At 34.7% G+C, this 20680-nt stretch overlaps 1 protein-coding gene across 8 annotated transcripts in view; it reads left to right on the top strand.

Moving 5' to 3' along the window:
- The first annotated feature begins 119 nt into the window (after window positions 1-119).
- Window positions 120-20680, top strand: part of LOC123535828 (atlastin-2-like) — a 37676-nt gene continuing 17115 nt past the window's right edge. For all 8 annotated transcript variants that reach the window (XM_053549487.1, XM_053549500.1, XM_045318592.2 and 5 more), the window contains exons 1-9: window positions 120-216; window positions 14405-14619; window positions 14776-14910; window positions 15695-15799; window positions 17872-17922; window positions 18782-18844; window positions 19325-19417; window positions 19741-19879; window positions 20423-20550. In XM_053549487.1, the coding sequence (XP_053405462.1) occupies window positions 189-216; window positions 14405-14619; window positions 14776-14910; window positions 15695-15799; window positions 17872-17922; window positions 18782-18844; window positions 19325-19417; window positions 19741-19879; window positions 20423-20550 (957 nt within the window). In that variant the 5' untranslated portion in view covers window positions 120-188. The remainder of the gene's footprint in view (window positions 217-14404; window positions 14620-14775; window positions 14911-15694; window positions 15800-17871; window positions 17923-18781; window positions 18845-19324; window positions 19418-19740; window positions 19880-20422; window positions 20551-20680) is intronic.

A 20680-nucleotide genomic window follows, 5' to 3' on the forward strand; every position in this document is an offset into this window, starting at 1 on the left:
AACCATGGCCAAAATTGAATCAATATAATACTTTGAAAATTAATACGATATTTTCTCAGGCGATAAAATAACTGATAATTCTGTTTCGATGATTTTTAGCCAATTGCAAAGTCCAAAGTGCCAGACAAGATTGTGACGTCATTGAAAGTTGACATGATTAAAGTTTCGATTAAATTCGTATTTTCAAGATGAATCTATCAGAAAATCACCCTCCTGGTATGTTCAAACAAACTATTTAAAGTCGTTTTATCATTATCTCAAAAGTAACAATTTATGTATTCATGTAGTGAGAGAATATATTCCTTTTACACAAAATCATTATTCGTACTAAAACGTTTCGTACTTTTTGCGGCTCCTTTCCGGTCCATTTTATAAAATGTGTGTAAATAACCACTTAGCATTTAGTTTCATCATAAATGTTAATCAATGAAGTTTCCCCAAGGAGATATTTCATACAAGTAAATGATAAGGATTTTTATGAAAGTAATTTTAGTCCTCAGATTTTTTTTGTCATTTTGGCCACACCTAGTGGTAAGGCCTAGTATTTGTAGGCAAGAAATCACAACTACCTTATTCCTTTTTCGCGAACACAATACCATATGAACTCTCTTTCCCAGGACTACTCGTTACTGGAACAACTTGCCTTGCAACATCAAGGCCAAGAAAGCCTAGTAAGCTTCACTGTCGGTCTAAATACTTTCATGCACTAATCCATCTTGTCGTTTTTAGCTTGACTTTTCGAAGAAAAAGTAGAGCTATTGCACTCGCCCCGTCGTCGCCGTTGGTTAAAGTTTTTGATAAAGTCAAATATCTCTGTTACTTTCAAAGCTATTGACTTGAAACTTAAAATATTTATTTACTATCAAAGTCTACACCAGGAGAAACAATCCCCATAACTCTGATTTGAATTTTGACAGAATTATGCCCCTTTTTAACTTAGAATTTTTGGTTAAAGTTTTTGATAAAGTCAAATATCTCTGTTATTAATCAAAGCTATTGACTTGAAACTTAAAATACTTATTTGCCATCAAAGTCTACCAGGGCTTCCATTAAGCGGCATCCCGGCGTAAAATACGCCAAAAATTATGATCCGTACGCCAATACACAAAGTCAGAGGCGTATCAAGGACTTTCGATATTTTCAAAGGACGACAAAATCAATACACCGTGATGTAACTTCACGTGAATGACGTGATTAGCTCCGCCCCGAAACTAATCAAAGCGGTTTAATAACTCTTGATTGTCAGCCTCATAAAAACTGCCTGCAGTGTTTGAAGTGTGAGACTAGTGTGAAAGCATCGTGTTTGATAGAGACAGTCTGTAAATGTAAACCGTTATCCAGATCAGTTGACATGTTTAGAAGGCGCTAATTGCCGACAATAAAACATTACATGCATTCGGCTCGGGTAAAATTGGTGAAACAAGCTCCGAAGTCGGGAGACAAAGTAACTTAATTGTGGAAACTATATCAATAATTTCAGCAGAAAAAACCCAGAAAGTAACTATTTTCTTCTAGCAATTGACATTTAACATCCAGTTTAAATTAAAACATTTTTTAGATCGGTAATAAATTGGCTACTTACTTTGGATTTTTCGTGAATGATAAATCCTATTTTTACAGTATTTTTTAGAGAACAAAACATTCAATTTTTCTCCTATTAAGAACTGATACCTTTGACACATTTTGATGACACCAGCACATGGCTTCAAAGGGAGGTGTCGGCAAAATTTTCCTTTATTGATTTTCTTTGATGTGGGATGAAAGTTAACTGGTTGAGTATTGCCAGGTGAATGACGTAATTTGACATAATTCTACTCCAAGTAAAATGTACTTTACATTTTTTAAAGTGGATTTTCGTTATGTAGCCAGGGGTCCTGAAATAAGCTGTCCGAGTTGTCCGATTCGTGGATTCCTCGGTCCGGACAAGCAGTTTTTAGAAGCTGGCTTGTCCGGGGACAAGTAAAATTTCCGTGGTAAACATTTTATAAAAACGAAACTAATCGGCGTCATCTGTGATTTCCACATGCCTAAAGGCAATATCTAATCTGTTTGTGATCATTTATGACCCGTAAATTATCAAAACAAAAATGTATGCAGCCATTTATAGACACGTGGACTGGTTTACTACATTTAATGATCATTATTGGAAAATTAAACCGTAAAGTTGAAAATGAGTGCCAGTCTGGGGATTCCCGTTATCTACTTTCATTTTTGATTTTCAGAAAATCCATTAGCTAGGTTACGCTATGTAAAAAAGTTTAGTAGCCAAAATTTGTGTCTTACTTTTTCGAGTCGATTGTTTTGACATTTAACAACTCGGACAGCTTATTTCAGGACCCCTGAAAGACCAGTGCAGTATTCAGTGAGGGTAGACGTTCTAATTAGGCATACTGAGATTATTTTTGTCAATGGCATGTGTTCAAGTGTTCTTAATTATTCTCTACCACAGGAGTCAGAAATTCTATCAATAAGACCATAGAAGTCTATGTTTACAAAAAATACCCCCTATATATAAAATAAACTATAGGGGGTATTTTTTGTAAAGATAGACTTCTATGGTCTTACTGATAGAATTTCAGACTCGTGTGTCTCTAAACTTGCTAGTCATAACATATTTTCAAGTGGATGTTCTAGACACTAAGCTTGCTAGTTATAACATATTTTCAAAAGGATGGTTCTAGTCTTAACAAAAACTTTATATAAGTTAAAATAGAAGTCAACAGAAGTGTATGTTTGTATTATTTGTTTATTCAGTAATGATAATGCTGATCCTTCCCTTTTTAAACTAAAAAGTACGGACAAGTTCTTCTTTGGTACGGACAAGTGGATTTGTGTGCCCAACTTGTCCGTGGACAAGTAGACTCTGAAAATATTTCAGGACCCCTGGTAGCTGAACAACAGTAAGTCTGATGATTTTAATAAAATGCTGACTGTTGCTGTACCTATAATAAAACAATAAAATATTTTTTGTTAAAAAAAATGTTTTCTAATCGTTCTAGTGGTCCTTTTATTCTATTACTTTACACATTGTTCTGAACCAATAAGATATGATGATGATAGTAATGATGATGATGATGATGATGATATTGAAGGTCATTGTACAAAGTGATACTACGTAGGACTCCAAGAAAATTTAAGAGGGACTCCAAAATCTGAATGTTAGGCAGTCCTGACTCCATGAAATTGAATCCTAATGGAAGCCCTGGTCTACACCAGAAGAAACAGTTGTCATAACTCTGATTTGAATATTAACAGAATTATTTTCCTTTTCAACTTAGTATTTTTTGTTAAAATTTTTGATAAAGTCAAACATCTCTGTTACTATTAAAGCTTTTGACTTGAAACTCAAAATAGTTATTTATTATCAAAGTCTACACCAGGAGACACAATTCCCATAACTCTGATTTGAATTTTGACAGAATTATGCCCCTTTTTAACTTAGAATTTTATGTTAAAATGTTTGATAAAGTCAAATATCTCTAATACTATCAAAGCTTTTGACTTGAAACTTAAAATACTTATTTATCATGAAAGTCTACACCAGGAGAAACAGTCCCCATAACTCTGATTTGAATTTTGACATAATTTTGTCTCTTTTTAACGTAGAATTTTTGTTAAATTTTTTGATAAAGTCAAATATGTCTGTTACTATTAAAGCTTTTGACTTGAAACTCAAAATGGTTATTTACTATCAAAGTCTACACCAGGAAACACAATTCCCATAACTCTGATTTGAATTTTGACAGAGTTATGTTCCTTTTTAACTTGGAATTTTTTTACTGGCAAAGCTCTAATTCAGAGTCAAGCACTGAGAAAAGTCGAGCGCGCTGTCTTACGGACAGCACTTGTTATTTTTAACATTGTATGTAGCAGTCTTACATTTTATGTTTTCATCATGTAACATAGGCTATTTTAACAGATTGTCCCCCGACCTCCCAGTTATAATCAGTAAACGATTGTTGGGAGTAACCCCGTAGAAGTAGAAGTAAAAAAAAAAAATTCTTTGTTTCTGGTAACATGCTCAAAAAAATTAGGATAGGTAGGTCGGAAATTTTTTTTTTTTGGAATTTTTTAGCTTGACTATTCAAAGAATAGTAGAGCTGTTGGACTCACCCATGCGTCGGCGTCCGCGTCGGCGTCCCGATTTGGTTAAGGTTTTGTATGTAAGCTGATATCTCAGTAACCACTTGTGGGAATGGATTGAAACTTCACACACTTATTCACTGTGATAAACTGACCTACATTGCAAAGGTTCCATAACTCTATTTGCTTTTTTACAAAATTATACCCCTTTTTCGACTTGGAAATTGTTGTTTAAGGTTTTGTATGTAAGCTGGTATCTCAGTAACCACTTGTGGGAATGGATTGAAACTTCACACACTTATTCACTGTGATAAACTGACCTACATTGCACAGGTTCCATAACTCTATTTAGCTTTTTTACAAAATTATGCCCCTTTTTCGACTTAGAAATTCTTGGTTAAGGTTTTGTATGTAAGCTGGTATCTCAGTACCCACTAATGGGAATGGATTGAAACTTCACACACTTGTTCACTGTCATGATCTGACATGCACTGTGTAGGTCCCATAACTCTACTTTGCATTTTTTTCAAAATTATGCCCCTCTTTCAACTTAGCAGTTTTTGGTTAAGTTTTTGTATGTAAGCTGGTATTTCAGTATCCACCTATGGGAAAGGATTGAAACTTCACACACTTGTTCACTTTATGAGCTGATAAGCACTGTGAAGGTTCCATAACCCTTTTTCCCATTTTTACAAAATTATGCCCCTTTTTCGACTTTCGTATTAATTCAATTGACAAAGCTGTTGAATAGTCAAGCGTTGCTGTCCTCCGACAGCTCTTGTTTTATTAAGGGAGACTTTTCGGAAATAATTTTTGTGTCAAAAAATGAATACAAATAAGGGGGTTATGCCTTTAGAGCATCAGTAAGTTGATTTCTAACATCACTGGCCATGTTTAAAGCATAAAAAGTGCAGTATTGCGACTTTTTGTTAAAAGTTGAAGAAAAAAAATTCTCCAAAGCCATAAAAACATTTAGGGTCGGGCCAAAAATTTAGGGTAGGTCGGGATACCAGAAACAAACAATTATTTTTTAAGCCTAAGTCTAGTTCTGGCTACCATAACTGACACTATTTTTATTTTCTGATCATCGAGTCCATTAAGTTATGGCACACATAAGGTTCATGTAAAGTGTTTTGAAAGTGCCCCTCAGGTGAATTGATGTTTTTAGGCATCATAGGCTTTTTGTTTTTTTACAAAATGTATACCAGACTGTTTAGAATAAGTAGAAGTGTCTTTCAGACATGTCAGAAGAAGTTGTTTTGTTAGGAACGACAACTTTTCTCTTAGTTTTAGATAGAGTTTATGAAGCGAATTCTTCATGAAAAACAAACCAATAGGGAGTGACTGACCAAGGTTTCTTTTTCTCGAAGAATTATCTTCATGGACTCTATCTAAAATCTACGTTTGACCAATCAGAATTGCAGAGTCAGTAGTGTTCATTTAATTGACATTTACAGATAGTATCAGATTCTCTGCCTACATGCTCTCCAGTGTGTAGAGCCGTTCTTTGAAAATTATTGCTTCAGTCATATTGGTCTTCAGGAATAAGAAGCCACTTTTTTCGAAAAATAACTCTGTCTGATTGGTCAAAAAAGTAGGTTGCAGACTATTATCACATACTTTGCTCCTCCGCATTCCGTTTTGTAGAAAATATCAAATTTCCTTTTCAAACATATTTTGACATTCTGTCTATACTTACTGTGTGCCTATCATATTTCTCCAGCTACTCCCAGTGTTGAAAATGTAACAAAATGTAGCCTACATTGCAAAAATTGCAAAATGAAAGTGAAAGTAGAGCTGACAAAATACTGCTATGTTCAAGAAAATATGTAAGTTATGTAAATATGTAATAAATTAATTCCTAGATTATCATCCCCGCCTGCCCCCTCTTTTTTATGCCGCCCCACCTTTTTTTATTTCTCTCTCTCAAAAAAAAAAAAGAACCAAAAATGTACAAACCGCGATAGGGATCCAGATTTTAAAATAATTTTACTAGTTTTATTTTCGAGGAAACTAAGTGGGTTCATCAAAGACGCAGGTCAATCCAGCTCCTAAATAGAATGTTGAATTATTGATAAATGTAATATGAGAGTAAAAATGAAAGTCTACAAGTTTGTTTTTACTTTATTCTGTTTTTGCCATTTGTCTTGACTTGTACTTTGGGGTTCGATTTATGTATAAATAGCTGTCATTTTGAATATATAAGGCTTCATTTTGTGAGTTTAAACTGAAATAAATCTCATGTTGATGAAAAGGACCCTTCAGCTGAAATCCTAGGTGTCTGTTTGTACACTTTTGCTAATTTCAAGAGTCAAAACCCCAAGTCTTGGTAAAATGGAACCCCTGCGTACAGTTGTTTTAAAAATAAAAAATAAAATTCTCACCCCCACCCCCTTTTTATCCAAAATTTGGATGATAATCTAGGAATTAACTTATTATGGCCTTAACCATATTTCATTACTGGGAGTACCTAGATAAATATGTTGCACACACAACCAAAACAAAGTTAAAGAAAAAATACTTTTGAAAAAGAAGTTTGACATTTTCTTCAAAATCGAACATTGAAAGTCGAAGTACATGTGATATAAACAAAAAATATATTCTCAAACAAGCCTACCTTTGAATAAATTATTTCCTACTTCCTCTGAACAATTCAGTACATTTATTATAAAATAGTAATTTTCTATGAGGTATAAATTTCCAAAATTAATATTCACCTGAGGGGTGGTCTCCAAACACTTCTGATGAACCTCAACAAATTTCATGAAAAATGTATTACCTTCGAACGTTTAAATTCACAGAAAATATCTATGAATAATTATTCTATAAGGCCTATTTGTTTTCAAAATGAAGAGTACCCTGATCAACTGCAATGGCCAAAATATTGCAGACAGCATTTGAAACTTGTGTAAGTTCAGAATTTGTTGTTCAGTTCAAAAGAAAAATGGATAACTAAGGCCACACCAAATTGAAAAGTTGTTCATCGGATTATTTTCTGAAAAAATTGAGGCGGTGAGCGAAAAAATAATTTAATTTTTTTTTTTTTTGGTTTTTGAGAAAATCAGGAGCAAGCAAAGAGCAAAGAAATATATTTGTCTAAGATTTGGCTCTCGATTGACTAATGAAAACCTTAAAATAGAATGTAAAGCCATTTTACATTAAAAATAATTCACCAGGGATTGAGAAAATTTGACCTGCAGACGCACAACAAAGCAAACTCATGAAAAAAGGTTGTAACATTGGTATACAGTGCAGTGTAATCAAATAATGTATGTTTTTGAAAATGCTGTTAGAAAATATGTATTCTAACACGACCAGCAAATAACTTACATATGTGTAGAGCAAAATCTATCTCGGGTTATTCTGCAATAAACCACTCGCGTGCAATGATGTCATCTGATCCAGGTGCGTAGCACGGTCGTAAAAAGTAGTTACCATTTTTAGCTAGACTATTCAAAGAATAGTCTAGCTATTCTACTCACCCTGGCGTCGGCGTCACACCTTGGTTAAGTTTTTGCATGCAAGTACATACAGGTATCATTTAAAGGCATATAGCTTTGAAACTTATTTATTCTTTTTCTAGGTCAATTACCAACCTCACTGGGTCAAGTTCCATAACTCTAACATGTATTTTGAGCAAATTATGCCCCCTTTTGGACTTAGAAAATTCTGGTTAAAGTTTTACATGCAAGTTACTATCTCCAAAACTAATGCAGATATTGAATTGAAACTTCACATGTGTCTTCGGGGTTATAAAACTAGTTGATAGCACCACGTCCCATAACTCTGACCTTCATTTTGGCCAAATTATGCCCCCTTTTGGACTTAGAAAATTCTGGTTAAAGTTTTGCATGCAAGTACATACAGCTATTACTAAAAGGCATATAGATTTGAAACTTATTTTTTCTTTTTCTAGATCAATTACCTACCTCACTGGGTCAAGTCCCATAACTCTGACATGTATTTTGAGCAAATTATGCCCCCTTTTGGACTTAGAAAATCCTGGTTAAAGTTTTACATGCAAGTAACTATCTCCAAAACTACTACAGATATTAAATTGAAACTTCACATGTGTCTTCGGGGTTATAAAACTAGTTGATAGCACCAAGTCCCATAACTCTGACATGTATTTTGGGCAAATTATGCCCCCTTTTGGACTTAGAAAATCCTGGTTAAAGTTTTGCATGCAAGTACATACAGCTATTACTAAAAGGCATATAGATTTGAAACTTATTTTTTCTTTTTCTAGATCAATTACCTACCTCACTGGGTCAAGTCCCATAACTCTGACATGTATTTTGGGCAAATTATGCCCCCTTTTGGACTTAGAAAATTCTGGTTAAAGTTTTACATGCAAGTAACTATCTCCAAAACTACTGCAGATATTAAATTGAAACTTCACATGTGTCTTCGGGGTTATAAAACTAGTTGATAGCACCAAGTCCCATAACTCTGACATGTATTTTGGGCAAATTATGCCCCCTTTTGGACTTAGAAAATCCTGGTTAAAGTTTTGCGTGCAAGTACATACAGCTATCATTTAAAGGCATATAGCTTTGAAACTTATTTATTCTTTTTCTAGGTCAATTACCAACCTCACTGGGTCAAGTTCCATAACTCTTAACATGTATTTTGAGCAAATTATGCCCCCTTTTGGACTTAGAAAATTCTGGTTAAAGTTTTACATGCAAGTTACTATCCCCAAAACTAATGCAGATATTGAATTGAAACTAAACATGTTTCTTCGGGGTTATAAAACTAGTTGATAACATCAAGTCCCATAACTGTGATATGTATTTTGGTCAAATTATGTCCCCTTTCGAACTTAAAACTCTTTTGATATTTAACATTTTGGGTAATAATTTCCTGCTTCTGTGACAATATTTCGAATAGTCGAGCTTGGCTGTCTTACAGATAGCTCTTGTTTATAACACTGTTGATACTAATATGTCGTGTTAGAATCGAAATAAAAAGTTCCCAAGTGCGATTTATAGTAGAATAACCCGAATTTTTCATTCTCATGCGAAACAATATACATTGAATTTATTAAACTCGTTGAATAAAATTGATAAAATGCCTTGCATTTTATCAATTTATTCAACTCGTTTAATATATTTAATATGAAAAGACACTCATGTAATATCCTCTATTTTCATCCAATTTTCAATGAAATAAATCCGATATTGTAGCAACTATATTTGGTAAACATTTGAAGGAAATGGCGTAACTGCATTAAGGGGAAATAACTTTAATCCAACTAAATATAAGTATCATGATATATTGTAGACGATGTGTGCGTAGTATGTATTTATTGTGATTAAAGTCCATTTTAGAACAATCTGGGACTGGAATTTTAAGCATTTGTACACTGTTACGTCTGTAAAAAGTAGCGCACCAAAACATTTTGGCTTGATTTTTTCCAATGGTGCGATTGCATGCCAGAAAAAAATTTTTTTTGTGTGTTTCTGAAAATATATGAGCGGCAAATCCGATGAACAACTTTTTAATTTGGTGAGGCCTAAGTAATATTTTAAAGTAAAAGGTGAGTCCATGGAACCTCATTTGAGGAAGTTAAAGTGTGACAGATTTCAGGCACGATTTCTGGTTAGGGTTTAATATGGGATTCTTTTCTGCTTCGAAATCCGTGACAACATATAGGCTCTGAGCTGAAATTTTTTCGCTAGTGGTAGTCCAGATAATAGGACATTTCAGGACAGCATAACTTTTGACTGTCGCTGTCCCGTCACAAAATATGGAACATGGACAGAAAGAGTTTGGAAATTCTGGAACAAAATTACTAAAAATAGCAAACAGAATTGACATGTACATGTAAACAAGGCTTTATGTTAATATAGAAAGAAACAAACATGACATTTTATTTTGATGTTGTGTTACAAAACATGTAATGAAACAATATTTCCTATATTTTATGAAATGATATTTGCTACTGAAATTACTGTTAAGATTCTTTTAGTTATGAATTTTACTGTTTTGATACTTAGAATTAATAGAATTAATTGTCTTGTATGATTTACATTTTCTGCAGACACTTTTATATGTAAGTACATCTTCAACATTATATCAAAGTATACATCAGGTCTTGGATTTTTCAGGACTGGTCCCGATTTCAGGCCTTTGACTTATATATTTACAATATATATGACTCTGTTGAAACAAAAATCAGAAAATAGATTTTCAGGCTTCTCATTTTAACCTTTAGTTTGTTTTCATTCAATTTGGGCAATACCATTTATGATTCAAAGGGGTGTTCACTGAAAATTTACTGAATAGCAAATAGTGCAGACCATGATCAGACTGCATGGATGTGCAGGCTGATCTTGGTCTGCACTGGTCCCAAAGGCAGGATTACTTGCTGCCAGCAGGCTAAAGGTTAACAGAATCCAAGGCCTGATACATGCAGTACTCGATGCTTTTATGAATGAATAACAAATCTGGTAAAAAGGAAACAGAAATAACATCTTGGAAAAAAATGTCTTTAATTTTCTATGTATTTCACATCAGCCGAGTTTATAATAGAAAAAAAGAGAGTAAATCAGTTATATACAGCCATCATAATGATAAATTTAGTACCACACCTTTATACAGAATATCACAAATTCGTTTGACATCAATAATTTTTTTTTTGGATATTATTAAATGCTTTTAAAGATATCACAAAATAATTTGATATTTTATAATCAGTGATATTTTATGATATCCATAAATCACAGTAAATGAGTATTTGATATCACAAAAGGAATTTAAGATATCAATAGATAGAATGAAGGATATCATGAAATAGACTGATTTTGTGATAAAATTAATTCTTTATTTTATTTGCTCCTCCATGCAACTCTGTGTAAACTACACACTGACAAATGTACTTAAAATAATGATATTCTTCTGATATTCCATTGCCCTGAAACAGTAATTCGGTACCTCCGCCATTACTCTGAGAACTTCTTGTAGATGTATTACATAAAAACCAATTTCAAAGCATGGCTGACATCCTACATTTCTTCGTCTTAAAGTTATGACAGCTTTATGTATATTGTTTATATTGGGTTTACGATCTTACTTATATGTATTTATGTATATGTGGTTATTTATCTCGGGTTGATAATATGTTGAATACTTTTATGCCCTACTTTGAAGAAGAGCAGATTTAGTCAGTCCCTGCGTAGACACTTTAGTTTCTAATCAATATCTAGACAGGACTTTGCCTTACACTGGGCAGCTGTTCGTAGGACCATTGCCTGTGGTCAGTAGCAATCTGACTAAAGTACTTGATCTTCTAAACGAAGATCTGAGAACGACCCATTCACATTCGTCTTCTGTATATTTTGGATTTCCATTATTGCTATTTTTATGTTATCCAATCAGGCGACTTGTTCGATTGTCAAAGAGTAAGAAAAATATTCAGTTATTCCAGGACTCGAACCCGGGACCCCTCACTTACAAAGCAAGTAGCCTACCGACTGAGCTAACCGGCTATCTGATACATTACGACATAAGAATTGTAAATATCAAAAGTCAATGCTAGAGGTAGATTTGCAAGATGTTGTAAGCTAGGCTCTGATTGGCTAGTGAAAGGGCCGTCAGAACGAGGCAATGAATAGGTCGTTTTCAGATCCTATGCGTAGCGTAATAGGAGATGTACTTTAGTCAGATTGTGGTCAGTAGGTAACTGCTATTGTAATTTGGTAAATTGGTAACTCCTATTTTATTGAAGGTCATTTCATCAGAAGTCAAGGACATAATGACCTTGAAACTGAAAACAGTTTCTGATCAGTAACTGGAGAACACTTGGGTCTACAATAGTCATAGGATGATTATTTGTGATCACAAGATGACCCCTGTTTCGTAAGGGGCCGTTAAGTCAAAGGTCCAGGTCACAATGACCTCAAGATTGAAAATAGTTTCTGATCAATAACTGGAAAATGCTTTGCCCTAGGACTGTTAAATTTCATACAACTATTGGCTGTGATAAGTAGATAACCAATATTTTTTGTGTGTGTGTGTGTGGGGAAGGGGGGGGGGGTACATCAACGGTCTACCATCAAAGTGACATTGACACTAAAACTGGTTTCTAATCAATAGCTGGAGAATGCTTGGACTAAAGCCATCAGACTTCATAATATTATTATTTCTGTCTATGATCAGTAGAAGACCTCTATAATTTTTGTAAATCAGGAAGTCAGAGGTCAATGTCACTATGACCTAGAGACTAAACACCAATTTAGGAAATGGTGATGACCTCTGATATTTTTCGGGTCATTAGGTCAAGGTCACAACTTATTTGAGACTGAAAATTACACACCCAGTTACCCTGGACAGGTCATCATTTGGGATGGGGGGAGGGCACATGCATTTTTAGCTCATCTGATTTTTTGAAAAAAAATGATGAGTTATTGTCATCACTTGAGCGGTTGTCGGCGTCGGCGTCGGCGTCTGCGTCGGCGTTGCCTGGTTAAGTTTTATGTTTAGGTCAGCTTTTCTCCTAAACTATCAAAGCTATTGCTTTGAAACTTGGAATACTTGTTCACCATCATAAGCTGACCCTGTATAGCAAGAAACATAACTCCATCTTGCTTTTTGCAAGATTTATGGCCCCTTTTGTACTTAGAAAATATCAGATTTCTTGGTTAAGTTTTTATGTTTAGGTCAACTTTTCTCCCAAACTGTCAAAGCTATTGCTTTGAAACTTGGAATACTTGTTCACCATCATAAGCTGACCCTGTACAGCAAGAAACATAACTCCATCTTGCTTTTTGCAAGATTTATTGCCCCTTTTGGACTTAGAAAATCAGTTTTCTTGGTTAAGTTTTATGTTTAGGTCAGCTTTTATCCTAAACTATCAAAGCTATTGCTTTAAAACTTGCAACACTTGTTCACCATCATAAGTTGACCCTGTACAGCAAGAAACATAACTCCATCCTGCTTTTTGCAAGATTTATGGCCCCTTTTGGACTTAGAAAATATCAGATTTCTTGGTTAAGTTTTATGTTTAGGTCAACTTTTTCTCTTAAACTATCAAAGCTATTGCTTTGAAACTTGCAACACTTGTTCACCATCATAAGCTGACCCTGTACAGCAAGCAGCGTAACTCCATCCTGATTTTTGCAATAATTATTGCCCCTTTTGGACTTAGAAAATCATTTTCTTGGTTGAGTATTATGTTTAAGTCAACTTTTCTCATAAACTATCAAAGCTATTGCTTTAAAACTTTCAACAGTTTTTCACCATCATAAGTGGACACTGTACATCAAAAAACATAACTCTATCCTGCTTTTTGCAAGAATGATGGCCCTTTTTAGACTTAGAAAATCACGGGTAGGACAATATTTCTATCACACAAAAAAAATCAGATGAGCGTCAGCACCCGCAAGGCGGTGCTCTTGTATAAACATCTGTTGCATCCAATTTAATTATGTAGTGCATGTATTGTTAAATTTCTTCATATTGTGATTTTAATTTTGTGTTTAGTTTATATTCAGTTATGTATAATGCGCTGTCCTAAATTCCTAAATGTATACTGACTTGATAATTGATATTGTGAGACTCTGAATTGTAGATTAAATTATGCATTGAGCCTAGGATGATGAAGAACATATTTTGTTCATGCCTTCCCCAGTGACTGTATTACATTTTGTAATTTGATGGAAAATTAATGTATCATGCAGTTTACTGATACTGTGTAAATGTCACATTTATAAGTGATACTTAATGCAAAACATAGCAGTGACATAATACATGACTAAACTTTTTGAAAATATTTTCTGCTTCTTATACTTAGTTTAAAGACTTTTCAGAAAAAAGTTTCATGATTAAATTGTATTTTAGATTATAGATTACTGGTAATGTTATGAGAGTCAGAGATTTTAAGATGTTTATGTAAACACCTACTTGCAGAAAAAAACCTGGTATGTGGTATAAAGCTTGTGCTGAAAATTGTCTGAAAAGATTAATTGGCTGCTCATTAGATTTAATTCTACACATGATGACATCTAAAACTTTGCATTTAGGTTTGAATGTTTGTACAGTATAGTATTACAGCTGTTTTGTGAAAACCAACATTCTATGTTTTGACAGCTCAGGCACATTTAAGATAAGTACAGATGCCTGTAAACTTACAAATCTGTAATCTCATCCTGAAATCTCATCCTCTCTGAACAAATATCTTCAAAAGCTACAGCAGTTTGTATTGATAAAGTTTACTAACTTCCTTGTATTTTGGTAATAGCATCCTCCTCAGCACCCATCCCTATCTGACTTACATTGCTCATTATTTCAATTACACATACATCTTACTATATTGCAGTGTCTGCATTGGGCACAACATTGAAAGGAGAACCTGTGCAGATAGTGAGTGTAGAAGATGATCACACGTTCTCTCTGGACGAAGAGAAGTTGGACACAATATTGTTGAATCCCGACATACAGAATAAAAAGGCGGTAGTTGTGTCCGTTGCTGGTGCTTTCAGGAAAGGAAAATCTTTCCTTCTTGATTTTTTTCTGAGATATCTAAATGCAGAGGTAAGTTGACAGTAATATCATAATTTTAAATAAAGTTGGTGAAATAGAAACTATTATTTAAAATGATGCTCAGAATATAATCAGTTAAACCATGATTATTTTAATAGCGAATAGTCTTTGCATTTCCATGTATCTTGAATAGGTTCATCTTTTCAGTGTTCACCAGACTGGTTAGGTGATGACAGCTCTCCTTTGGAGGGATTTTCTTGGCGTGGAGGTTCCGAGAGAGAAACTACAGGAATATTGTTATGGAGCGAACCTTTTTGTTGTACACTGCCTAATGGAGAACAGGTAACCCTGTCAACAGTAGCATTATATTATGATTTGATTGAAATAACGTTTACGTCTGAACTCATCTAAGGTCTTGAGAAACAGTGTCTATGCCCCCCTTAGATCAAGAGGGATGTATTCTTTAAACATTGTCAGTCAGTCTGTCTCTCTGTTTTTAAGGAAACCATTCGGTTTCATATCAATAACAAGAGAATGCTTGGTCTGACAATGGTCAAACTTCATAGGATGATTGCTTAATCTTTAGAGTTGTTTTTGGGGTCAGTTGGTCAAAGGTCAAGGTCACACTGACCTCTAGAATGTAAACAGCTTCTGTTCAATTACTTAGCAACACTTTGGCCTACAGTCATCAGACTTCATAGTATGATTGTTGTGGTCAGGAGATGAACTGTATTGTTTTGGTTTTTAGAAAGTCAAAGGTTGTGTTTTAAATATTCATTGTGAAAGACAAAAATATCAGAATTTTTCATATTGACCATTTGTCTGAAATAGTAAGTCTTTGAGGTACCGTCTCTGCTTGTCTACTGGTGGTGATATTACGATACTGGTGGTGACTTTTAGTTAATAGTGGTGACTTTAAGATAGTTCTGCACATTTGATAAACCAGTAAAATGGCGTAACGTCATTATCCGGAAAACTTAGAATAAAAATACCAAGGTGTTTTACTATAAAGGCTAGTTGGTTTGAATTAAATATATTAACACTTAATTGAAAAGATAAAGATCATTATTACATCATTTCAAAGCATATGATGTCACAGCTTTTATACACAGCTGTATATTTCCAGGTGGCAGTATTGTTGATGGACACACAAGGTGCTTTTGACAGTGAGTCTACGGTTCGAGATTGTGCTACAGTGTTTGCGCTTAGTACCATGATTAGTTCAGTTCAGGTGGGTTGCATTGGGCTGCTGTTTATTATGTGTAACCCCCCCCCCCCCCCCCCCCCCACACACACACACACACACACACTGGGGTAGACATGTTGGGGTCACTCCATGAAAGGTCAAGGTCACAAGGGCCTGAACATGGAAAACGATTTCTGATCAGTAACTTGAGGACCACTTGACCCTGAATGTTTGATGTTGAAACTTAATAGGATGATTGGACATGCAGTGTAAATGACCCCTATTGATTTTGGGGTCACTCTGTTAAAGGTCAAGGTCACAGGGGCCTGAACATTGAAAACTGTTTCTGATCAATAACTTGAGAATGACTTAGCCCAGAATGTTGAAACTCCATAGGATGATTGGACATATAGGGTAGAACTAGATTATACCTATTGATTTTTGAGTCACTTGATCAAAGGTCAAGGTCACAGAGACGAGAACATGGAAAACGGTTTCTAATCAGCAACTTGAGAACCATTTGACCCAGAACCTTCTTACTTCATAGGATGATAGGACTGACAGAGTAGATGACCCTTATCGTTTTTGGGGTCGCTTGAGCTAAGGTCAAGGTCACAGGGGCCTGAACAGGGAAAACCAGATCAGTAACTTGAGAACCACTTGACCCAGAATGTTGAATTTTTCAAAGGATGATTGGACATGCAGGGTAGATGACCCATATTGACTTTGGGGTCGCTCAATCAAAGGTCAAGGTCACAGGGGCCAGAACATGGAAAACTGTTTCCAATTCATAACTTGAGAATGTTGAAACTTAGTGGGATGATTGGACATGCCAAGTAGATGATCTCTATTGCAGCCAACCAACAGTGTCTCTTTGACTTTCACTCGTGTCCCCCTATTGACTTCATGCCTATTATGACTATGCATTGGGGGAGACATGCGCTTTTCTACAAAAGCATCTTCTAGTTAAATGGCTGTTTTTCAAATATTATTTATTTAAGTCAAAGGAATTTAGGATGTATGGTTAGGGAACAGTATAACAATTTTTCATTCTGTCTCCCTCCTATTTTGGAGCAAAAAGGGAGACAGAAATGGGCTCTTTCTAGTCTGTAGTTATGTCCCTTTTTGAACTTGGAAGCTGCTGGTTGAAGTTACTATCCCCAAAACTAATGCAGATACTTAGTTGAAACACACTTGATGGGCTGTTGAAGATCACAGCATCAAGTCCAATAACTCTTACAGGAACTTTGACAATATATCTGTTCTTGGATATGAAATCCATTTTACTGACAGGCCTTCAGATAGGTGATGATCACAGGGTTGTGAGTTCGATCCCCTGGAAAGGGGTATGTTTTTTGTGTCAATTTGATAAAACACCTTGTGTCTGAAAACATTGTCCTCCACCTCTTATTCATGTGGGGAAGTGTGTATTTACTTGCCAAAATCATGTTAGTACTGGTACAGAATCCAGGAATGCTAGTTAAGTGCCTGCAGTTATATAAATTAAATACTGTTGAAAAACGGTGCTAAATAAAAACAAACAAACAAATTAAAGGGTCTATTTCTGATCCAGTTCATGGCTTATTAAGTTATTCCATTCATTTCCAAAATGATTGTCCAAATCAAAATGCAATATCATATTTATTAATCCAAGGTCACTTCACATTTTGTGCAAGGTATTTATCCATCAAAGGATCTTGATATTACTTCTCATTAAGGTTGCGCATTATGAGGCAAAATGTGAACATAATACCAAAAAGCTAGTAGTTCTACAGTCAAGGACACACTATAAGGTCAATGCTTGATAGGGTCTGCTTGGTATCTGGCCCATAGCTCTGCCATCTATCAATCGATTTTGATATTACTTTGCCTAAGTGTTGTATGGCATTTGTCACATGCAAGGCTCATGTCATAAGCTCCCGAGTTTCGAAAAAAGAAGATTAAATTTAAGTGCAAAAACATTCAAAGCCAGGGAATAATAGTAACCCTATAACAGTTTCTTGTTATATTATTCTTGTCTTCAGAATGTGTTGAAATGCTAAAGTAATACTCTTTTTAAGAAATTATCACATTTTGAGAGCCAATACCAATGTATTATTATTTTTTTTTGTATACAGGTATACAACTTGTCACAAAATATTCAAGAAGATGATTTACAGCATTTACAGGTTTGTGTTTGTATTTCATGTCGTATATAATTTGTTTGTGTTCATCTGGTGTAGAAACAAATGAATTTTGTTTTTAGTATTTTCACAACCATTTTGAATGAGTTTCTAATAATTCCAAACTGTCTGATATAAAAAAGAACAAAATAGGGTAAACCAAGTGAAGCAGTATATTGTACACACTTAAGTATACATGAACTAAAAATAGGTAGTGGTTAAGAACCAGTGTGGGTTTTCCCCAGTCTATTTATGCAGACATCCGGAAAGTCGTCGGTCCGATGGACATGACTGCAAAATTTTGATGTGGTCCGCCATTTTTTTAACCCGGATGCGGTCCAACTGACCGGTATTCAATGTATCCTGAAAACTGCCACATCTTGGGCAAAATGGCGTCATTAAAAAAATTCCGTTGCAGAATCCAGAAATTAATGAAAATACACGCCTGCTGAACATACAGAAAGCAAAAATGAGTACAAAATGAACAGGTCCTGTCTTAATATAAATGGTAAATGGCAAAAATTTGTGTGTAGCTTGTAAAACAGCATGTTAAACTGGTAGTTTACATGAGACTTTTTTTGATTCTGCATTTCAAGTTCATTTTCAGTCCGGTGAATTGTTTTTTAGTCTGACAGATTTTTAGACATTGGCGGACCGAATATCTGATCATTTTCCCCAACTTTCCGGAAGTCTGTTTATGTTAGAAGCCCCAACAATTCTTAGGACAGCTGCCATAACATTTAGAAAGGAATTAAAACTGCTTGTTGAAGAGCTTTAGACATTTTATCCATGAGTAGGTTTGCCACTTTAAAGATGTCTGTGTGATAGGGAAAATTGATTTTCTGAAACATATTTCTGCTTTCAGTTATTCACAGAATATGGTCGTCTTGCTCTGGAGGCAAATGACAATGAATCAAAACCTTTTCAAGTAAGTTTGTAGCTTGTTACAGGTTCTTACTATATCCTTTACCCTGCTAAATTTCTATAATGATCTTGTCCATCTTTCAGTTTGGACAGTGCCATTAACTGTTAAAAGGGCTGCTTACCAAAAAGTTACAGACTGAATGGCGAACAGTGCAGATCTTGATCAGACTGCACAGATGTGCAGGCTGATCATGATCTACACTGTTCGCAAAGGCAGAATCAATAGTGTCCCTCATGATAAGAGTTAAGCACTGTGTGAAATTATCACGTAAATGAGTCTAGTCACTTGCACCATAAAAATGAACATTCTATAGAGCTGCAGTTTCAGAATTTACAAAATCACAGGTCTGAATAATATCTTAAAACATCAACATCTCAATTCTCTGAATCTTGACATCTAAATATTCTACCTTTAAACAACAGCCATTCTTATATTTGTGTTCTATAATCGGTTTTATTTGCAAAACTGTATGATATTTTGTAGGTACTTGAATTTTTGGTACGAGACTGGAGCTACCCATACGATGCAGCCTATGGTGAAGAAGGTGGCAAACAGATGCTAGAAAGAAGATTAAAAGTAAGTATTTATCAGTGCTAAGAGTTGAACATGGTCCTTAGGCTAGTATCTGGTGATTACTGTATTTTCATCCCTGGTGAGACTAGACATTCCTGATGTTATGTAAGTTGTTGGTGTAAATGAATGGTCCTGCCATCATGTTATGTAACATGATAGTTGCCACTCACTGAAGCTGCTTCAGGTCTAGGTTAATTTGCCTCGGCCAAAGGTGGCAGTATCTGCTTCATTAATTGTCTTATCTGTAGTTGCAGAGGTACCTTAGGCTTGCACTTTGCAAAGTCAAGCTTGAACTTGTTTTAAACATTAAATTTATTTGTTTGTAGATATCAGACAAACAGCATCCAGAGTTACAACAGATCCGAAAACACATTCGCTCATGTTTCAGCAAGATTGGCTGTTTCCTGATGCCGCACCCGGGCCTCAGAGTGGCTACAAATCCACACTTTGATGGCAGACTGAAAGGTAATCTAGTTGATATAATGTCCCCATGGAATAGTACTACTGTAAATAAAAATTATAATTAGTTATCGGGGACTAATTTACAGTTGAGGGTGTGTCTATTCATTTACAAATTATGTGTCCACAAGTCACAAACCACAAAGTTTATTTCAAGGAAATGAAATAATATCACTTTGGATATGAAATACTTGATAAGTGAAAAAAAATTGTAGGATTAATTCTGCAATTTCTGTGTTTCTGGTTTTCCTTTCTCCTTGAAGTATTGCATTTGTAATTTCAGTCTAAAATTTAACAGAATTAAGCATGAAGTCTGGACAATCTTAGCCATGTTTGTATCTGTGAGAGTGCAATATGCCTTTACTGTGACTATGAATATTTTAATAGCATACCTTAGGTTTGAATGAATGAAGTAATTTACTTGATGTTAATCAGGAACATTAAGAAAACCGCAAACAAAACAGTTATACCAAAATATCTGATTTGACTGTAAAGCATACATTATAGTGATACTTCTAGATGATTAAGATATTTGTTTTCTGTTTTCAGATATTGAAGCAGATTTCAAAGAGCAGTTACAGTTCCTCGTACCTCAGTTGTTGTCAAAGGAAAATTTGATTGTAAAAGAGATCAATGGTAGTAGAATTACATGTAGGGATCTCGTGGAATATTTCAAGGTAACGTTTTCATAATGTTAGAATTTACATTACGCCAAATGATTGATAACCACCCCTTATTAGACTTAAATCTTTCGAAACGGATTCTCTGTGTTTTGCTTGATGGACATGAATTAACAAATTCCTTGGA

Source organism: Mercenaria mercenaria, chromosome 1 (assembly GCF_021730395.1).
Source record: "Mercenaria mercenaria strain notata chromosome 1, MADL_Memer_1, whole genome shotgun sequence".
In the NCBI taxonomy this organism is placed as follows: domain Eukaryota; kingdom Metazoa; phylum Mollusca; class Bivalvia; order Venerida; family Veneridae; genus Mercenaria; species Mercenaria mercenaria.